This window comes from Oenanthe melanoleuca, unplaced genomic scaffold (genome assembly GCF_029582105.1).
Source record: "Oenanthe melanoleuca isolate GR-GAL-2019-014 unplaced genomic scaffold, OMel1.0 S441, whole genome shotgun sequence".
NCBI classification, from domain to species: Eukaryota; Metazoa; Chordata; class Aves; order Passeriformes; family Muscicapidae; genus Oenanthe; species Oenanthe melanoleuca.
In genome coordinates, this window is record NW_026613090.1 from 1 (window position 1) to 7,276 (window position 7,276).

General features: G+C 63.0%; 1 protein-coding gene and 1 long non-coding RNA gene across 2 annotated transcripts; one reads left to right on the plus strand and one right to left on the minus strand.

Annotated features, from left to right (window-relative positions):
• Window positions 1-173: 173 nt before the first annotated feature.
• LOC130266991 (chromodomain-helicase-DNA-binding protein 3-like) lies at window positions 174-5,960 on the minus strand (the record flags this gene model as incomplete). The annotated part of the gene is made up of 7 exons (XM_056516239.1): window positions 5,877-5,960; window positions 5,239-5,470; window positions 3,953-4,119; window positions 2,720-2,897; window positions 1,751-1,816; window positions 1,293-1,378; window positions 174-307 (listed from the first exon to the last, which is right to left on the minus strand). Coding segments are annotated over exons 1-7 (947 nt in total), but the record flags the coding sequence as incomplete, so codon positions are not given.
• LOC130266990 (uncharacterized) lies at window positions 2,055-2,406 on the plus strand. The gene is made up of 3 exons (XR_008843034.1): window positions 2,055-2,109; window positions 2,179-2,240; window positions 2,333-2,406. It is a non-coding gene; the product is annotated as an uncharacterized LOC130266990 (long non-coding RNA).
• Window positions 5,961-7,276: the final 1,316 nt, after the last annotated feature.

Consider the following 7,276-nt stretch of genomic DNA (forward strand, 5'->3'; position numbering starts at 1 on the left):
TCCCCAGCTGTCCCCAGCTGTCCCCTCTGTCCCCAGCTGTCCCCAGCTGTCCCCTCTGTCCCCCAGCTGTCCCCTCTGTCCCCAGCTGTCCCCGCTGTCCCCAGCTGTCCCCGCTGTACCCCATCTGTCCCCTCTGTCCCCAGCTGTCCCCAGCCGTCCCCTGTGTCACCTACTTGAACTCCTTCTCGGTCTTGCCGCGCAGGTCCCTCACGAGCCACTGGGAGGTGAAGGCGTCCTGGGGCGGCATCCCCCAGCGCATGACGGCGTTGAGGAACGCCTTGCGCTGCCGCGTGTTGAACCCCAGCACCTGGCACGGCACACAGGGGGACACGGGACACGGGGACAGAGGGGACATGGGGACAGAGGGGACATGGGGACAGAGGGGGGATTGGGCACAGAGGGGACACGGGGACACGGGGACATGGGGACACAGGGACACGGGATGGGGGGACACGGGACACGGGGACACGGGGACACGGGGGACGGGGGGGGATTGGGGACATTGGGGGGATTGGCGACAGAGGGGACAGAGGGGACATTGGGGGGATTGGGGACAGAGGGGACACAGCGGGGATTGGGGACATGGGGACAGAGGGGACAGAGGGGACATTGGGGGGATTGGGGACAGAGGGGACATTGGGGGGATTGAGGACACAGGGGACACAGGGGACACAGGGGACATTGGGGGGATTGGGGACAGAGGGGACATGGGGACACAGGGGACAGAGGGGACACAGGGGGGATTGGGGACAGAGGGGACATTGGGGGGATTGGGGACACAGGGGACAGAGGGGACAGAGTGGACATTGGGTGTCCGAAGATCCCGATCCCCAGCAGTGTCCCCAAGTCCCCGGAGTACCCCCAACCCCTAGGAATTCCTCACCCTGGGGATGTCCCCAGTCCCCTCAGTGTCCCCAATCTCCCCAGTGTCCTCAGTCCCACAGTGTCCCCAATCCCCTCAGTGTCCCCAGTCCCACAGTGTCCCCAATTCCCTCAGTGTCCCCAATCCCCTCAGTGTCCCCAGTCCCACAATGTCCCCAATTCCCTCAGTGTCCTCAGTCCCTCAGTGTCCCCAATCCCCTCAGTGTCCCCAATTCCCTCAGTGTCCCCAATCCCCTCAGTGTCCCCAGTCCCACAGTGTCCCCAATTCCCTCAGTGTCCCCAATCCCCTCAGTGTCCCCAGTCCCACAATGTCCCCAATTCCCTCAGTGTCCCCAGGTCCCCCCCAGTGTCCCCAGTGTCCCCAGTCCCCCAGTCCCCCCAGTGTCCCCAGTGTCCCCATGTCCCCTCACCTCGATGTTGCCGCCCACCCGGGCCAGCAGTGGGGGGAGGGGTTTGTCCTTCTCGTTCCGCAGCTGCCGCTTGGACTGGCGCCGGCCTGGGGGGAGGGGAGGGGTCAGCACCCCAAACCCCCCTTGGGCCACCCTGACCCACCTTGGGCCACCCTGACCCCCCTTGGGCCACTGTGACCATCCTTTGGGCCACCCAAAACCCCCCAGGACACCCTGACCCTTCTTGGGCCACTGTGACCCTTCCCAAGACACACAGAGGTGACACAGGTGACACAGGTGACACACAGGTGACACTGAGGTCACACACAGGTGACACAGAGGTGACACAGGAGGTGATACAGGTGACACAGAGGTGACACACTGAGGTCACACAGAGGTGACACAGGTGACACACAGGTGACACTGAGGTCACACACAGGTGACACACAGATGACACAGGTGACACAGGTGACACTCACCCTCCGGCCGCTCGTCGAAGTCCTCGTCCTCCTCCTCGGAGCCCACCGAGTACTCGGACTGGTTATCTGGGGACACGGCCAGTGTTGGGGACACCGCGCCACCAGTGTGTCCCAGCGAGTCCCAGTCTCTCCCAGTGTGTCCCAGTCCCTCCCAGTCCCTCCCAGTGTGTCCCAGTCCCTCCCAGTCCCTCCCAGTGCCCACCTTGGTCCTCCTGGGCGGCGTCGTTGTAGTTGACCTGCTTGCACACGCGCTTGCCCTTGCCCAGGTTCCATCCCAGTCCCTCCCAGTGTACCCCTGTCCCATCCCAGTCCATCCCAGTCCATCCCAGTCCCATCCCAGTCCCTCCCAGTCCCTCCCAGTGCCCACCTTGGTCCTGGGCGACGTCGTTGTAGTTGACCTGCTTGCGCACACGCTTGCCCTTGCCCAGGTTCCATCCCAGTCCCTCCCAGTGTGTCCTAGTCCCATCCCAGTCCATCCCAGTCCCTCCCAGTCCCTCCCAGTGCCCCCCAGTGCCCACCTTGGTCCTCCTGGGCGACGTCGTTGTAGTTGACCTGCTTGCGCACACGCTTGCCCTTGCCCAGGTTCCATCCCAGTCCATCCCAGTCCATCCCAGTCCCATCCCAGTCCCATCCCAGTGTGTCCCAGTGCCCCCCAGTCCCTCCCAGTGCCCACCTTGGTCCTCCTGGGCAGCGTCGTTGTAGTTGACCTGCTTGCGCACGCGCTTGCCCTTGCCCAGGTTCCATCCCAGTCCCATCCCAGTGTGTCCCAGTCCCTCCCAGTCCAATCCCAGTCCCAGTCCCATCCCAGTCCCTCCCAGTCCCTCCCAGTGCCCACCTTGGTCCTCCTGGGCGGCAGCGTTGTAGTTGACCTGCTTGCGGACGCGCTTGCCCTTGCCCAGGTTCCATCCCAGTCCCTCCCAGTGTACCCCAGTCCCATCCCAGTCCCTCCCAGTCCCTCCCAGTGCCCACCTTGGTCCTCCTGGGCGGCGTCGTTGTAGTTGACCTGCTTGCGCACGCGCTTGCCCTTGCCCAGGTTCCGCGCCAGGTCCTCCTGCTGCTGCTCGTAGTGGTGCCGCAGCAGCTTCTCCCAGTAGTCGGGGTCCACGTTCTCCTCCTGCTTGATGATCTCCCGCTCGATCTCCTCGATCTGCCGGGCACACCGGGGTCACTCGGGGTCATTCAGGGTCAGGGGTGAGCGTCCCCGTCCTTGTTGTCTCCATCATCATCATCATCCCTATCTTCATCCTCATCATCATCCCCATCTCCATCATCATGGTCATCCCCACCTTCATCCTCATCATCTCCATCCTCACCCTCATCATTCCCACCCCCGTTGTCACATCAACTTCATCTCCACTGTTCCCATCTTCATCATCATCATCATCATCATCATCATCTCCATCATCATCTCTACCATCATCATCATCATCATCTCTACCATCTCCATCATCATCATCATTATCATCATCATCATCTTCATTTCCACTGTCCAGGACCCTCCATCTTCTCCAGAGTCCCCAGTTCCATCACCCCAGTGTCCCCACCCCAATGTCCCCAATCCCTCCAATGTCCCCACTGTCCCCAATCCTCCCAGTATCCTCAATCCCCCCAATATCCCCAATCCCCCCTAATTGTCCCCAATGTCCCAAATCCCCTCCATGTCCCCAATCCTCCCTGTGTCCCCAATGTCCCCAGTATCCCCAATCCTTTCAATGTCCCCAATGTCCCCAGTGTCCCCAATCCCCCCCAATGTCCCCAGTATCCCCAATCCTCCCAGTGTTCTCAATGTCCCCAGTGTCCCCAATGTCTCCAGTATCCCCAATCCTCCCAGTGTCCTCAATCCCCCCAATGTCCCCAGTATCCCCAATCCTCCCAGTGTCCCCAATGTCCCCAATGTCCCCAGTATCCCAAATCCTCCCAGTGTCCCCCAATGTCCCCAATCCCCTCAATGTCCCCAATCCTCCCAATGTCCCCAGTGTCTCCAGTATCCAGAATCCTCCCAGTGTCCCCAATGTCCCCAATGTCCCCAGTATCCCAAATCCTCCCAGTGTCCCCAATGTCCCCAATCCCCTCAATGTCCCCAATCCTCCCAATGCCCCCAATGTCCCCAGTGTCCCCAGTGTCCCCAATGTCCCCAGTGTCCCCAATGTCCCCAGTGCCTCCCAGTGTCCCCGGTGCCCCCCAGTGTCCCCAGAGCCGCACCTTGTCCTCCTCCCTGACCACGTACTGGGCCACCTTGAAGGAGCTCAGGTACTCGTTCATGTTCTGCACGTCGGCGTCGTCGGTGGCGTCCTGGTTCCGGTCCAGCAGCCGCGCGATGGCCTCGTTGTCGTAGTGGATGACGCTGCTGTCCTCCTCCTTGTTGTCCCCTGCGGGTGGGGACACCGAGGGACACGCTGGGACACGGCTGGGACACGGCTGGGACACGGCCAGACACAGCTGGACACAGCTGGGATACGGCCGGACACAGCTGGACACGCTGGGACACGGCTTTGTCACAGCCTAACACGTCCCAACACAATGTGACAATGGCTTTGTCACACTCCAACATGGCCCAGCATGGCACAGTCCAGCCCAGCACGGCCCAGTCCAGCCCAGAACAGTCCAGGCCAGCCCAGCATGGCCCAGTCCAGCCCAACATGACCCAGTCCAGCCCAGCACAGCCCAGTCCAGACCAGCACAGTCCAGGCCAGCCCAGCATGGCCCAGTCCGGCCTAACATGAACCAGTCCAGCCCAGCACAGCCCAGTCCAGACCAGCACAACCCAGTCCAGACCAGCCCAGCCCAGTCCAGCCCAGCATGGCCCAGTCCAGCCCAGCATGGCCCAGTCCAGCCCAGCCCAGCCCAGCCTAGCACAGCCCAGTAGTCCAGCCCAGCCCAGCATGACCCAGTCCAGCCTAACACGACCTAGCCCAGCCCAGCACAGCACAGCCCAGTCCAGCCCAACACAGCCCAACATGACCCAGCCCAGCCCAGCCCAGTTTAGCCCAGTACGGCCCAGTCCAGCTCAACATGACCAAGTCCAGCACAGTCCAGCCCAGCATGACCAAGTCCAGCCCAACATGGCCCAGCCCAGCCAAACATGATCAAGTCCAGCCCAACACAGTCCAACATGACCCAGCCCAGCCCAGTTTAGCCCAGTACGTCCCAGTCCAGCTCAACATGACCAAGTCCAGCACAGTCCAGCCCAGCATGACCAAGTCCAGCCCAACATGGCCCAGCCCAGCCGAACATGATCAAGTCCAGCCCAACACAGTCCAACATGACCCAGCCCAGCCCAGTTTAGCCCAGTACGTCCCAGTCCAGCTCAACATGACCAAGTCCAGCACAGTCCAGCCCAACATGACCCAGCCCAGCCCAGTTTAGCCCAGTATGGCCCAGTCCAGCTCAACATGACCAAGTCCAGCACAGTCCAGCCCAACATGACCCAGCCCAGCCCAGTTTAGCCCAGTACGGCCCAGTCCAGCCCATGCCCAGGGCTGACCCACCCTCGTTCTCGTCCTTGAAGAGCTCCTCGGTGCCGAACTTGAGGATGTCGTCGAGCTCCTGCTTGGACATGGAGCCGGCCTTGGAGCCCAGCCCCGGGCGCACCACCAGGTGCGTCAGCATCATCTTCCTCTTGGCCACCTGCGTGATCCGCTCCTCCACCGAGGCCCGCGTCACAAAGCGGTAAATCATCACCTTGTTGGCCTGGCCGATGCGGTGCGCGCGGCTGAACGCCTGCGGGGACAGGGGACAGTGTGGGGACATTGAGGGGACATTGTGGGGACATCCTGGCCGATGCGGGGCGCGCGGCTGAACGCCTGCGGGGACACCATGGGGACATCGTGGGGACAGGTCAGGGACATGGGGGACACAATTCTGGCCGATGCAGTGCGCGCGGCTGAACGCCTGCGGGACAGGGAACAGTGTGGGGACATTGAGGGGACATTGTGGGGACATCCTGGCCAATGCGGGGCGCGCGGCTGAAGGCCCTGGGGGACAGGGGACAGTGTGGGGACACCGTGGGGACACCGTGGGGACATTGTGGGGACACCGTGGGGACATCATGGGGACAGTGTGGGGACACCGTGGGGACACTGTGGGGACATTGTGGGGACAGGTCAGGGATATGGGGGGACACAACGGGGACATCCTGGCCGATGCGGTGCGCGCGGCTGAACGCCTGCGGGGACACCATGGGGACATCGTGGCGACAGGTCAGGGACATGGGGGGACATGGGGGGACAGGTCAGGGACATGGGGGACATGGGGGGACATCCTGGCCGATGCGGTGCACGTGGCTGAATGCCTGCGGGGACATCATGGGGACATCGTGGGGACAGGTCAGGGACATGGGGGACATGGGGGGACAGGTCAGGGACATGGGGGACATGGGGGGACATCCTGGCCGATGCGGTGCGCGTGGCTGAATGCCTGCGGGGACATCATGGGGACAGGTCAGGGACATGGGGGACATGGGGGGACACAAGCCTGGCCGATGCAGTGCGCTGTGGGGACATCATGGGGACAGTGTGGGGACACCGTGGGGACACTGTGGGGACATTGTGGGGACAGGTCAGGGACATGGGGGGACGCAACGGGGACATCCTGGCCGATGCGGTGCGTGCGGCTGAAGGCCTGCGGGGACAGGGGGACATTAGGGGGACACTGTGGGGACACCATGGGGACATCGTGGGGACAGTGTGGGGACACCGTGGGGACAATGTGGGGACATCATGGGGACAAGTCAGGGACATGGGGGACACAATGGGGACATCCTGGCTGATGCGGTGCGCTGAAGGCCTGGGGGGACAGGGGACAGTGTGGGGACATTGTGGGGACAGCTCAGGGACATGGGGGACACAATGGGGACATCCTGGCCGATGCGGTGCGCTGAAGGCCTGGGGGGACACGGGGACAGTGTGGGGACAGTGTGGGGACAGTGTGGGGACATCGTAGGGACATCGTGGGGACAGGTCAGGGACACGGGGGACCGGCCGATGTGGTGCGCTGAAGGCCTGGGGGACACGGGGACAGTGTGGGGACATTGTGGGGACACCGTGGGGACATCGTGGGGACATGAGGGGACACCCTGGGGAATGTGGTGTGCGCAGCTGAAGGCCTGGGGGACAGAAGGACACCGTGGGGACATCGTGAGGACAGGTCAGGGTCATAGGTGGGATGGATGACACCGCACAGGTGACACTGCACAGGTGCCAGGGGATGACACTGCACAGGTGACACTGCCCAGGTGCCAGGGGATGACACTGCCCAGGTGACACTGCACAGGTGACACTGCCCAGGTGCCAGGGGATGGCACTGCCCAGGTGCCAGGGGATGGCACTGCCCAGGTGGCACTGCACAGGTGCCAAGGGATGACACTGGCCAGGTGACACTGGCCAGGTGACACTGCCCAGGTGCCAGGGGATGGCACTGCACAGGTGACACTGCCCAGGTGCCAAGGGATGACACTGGCCAGGTGACACTGCACAGGTGACACTGCCCAGGTGCCAAGGGATGGCACTGGCCAGGTGACACTGCCCA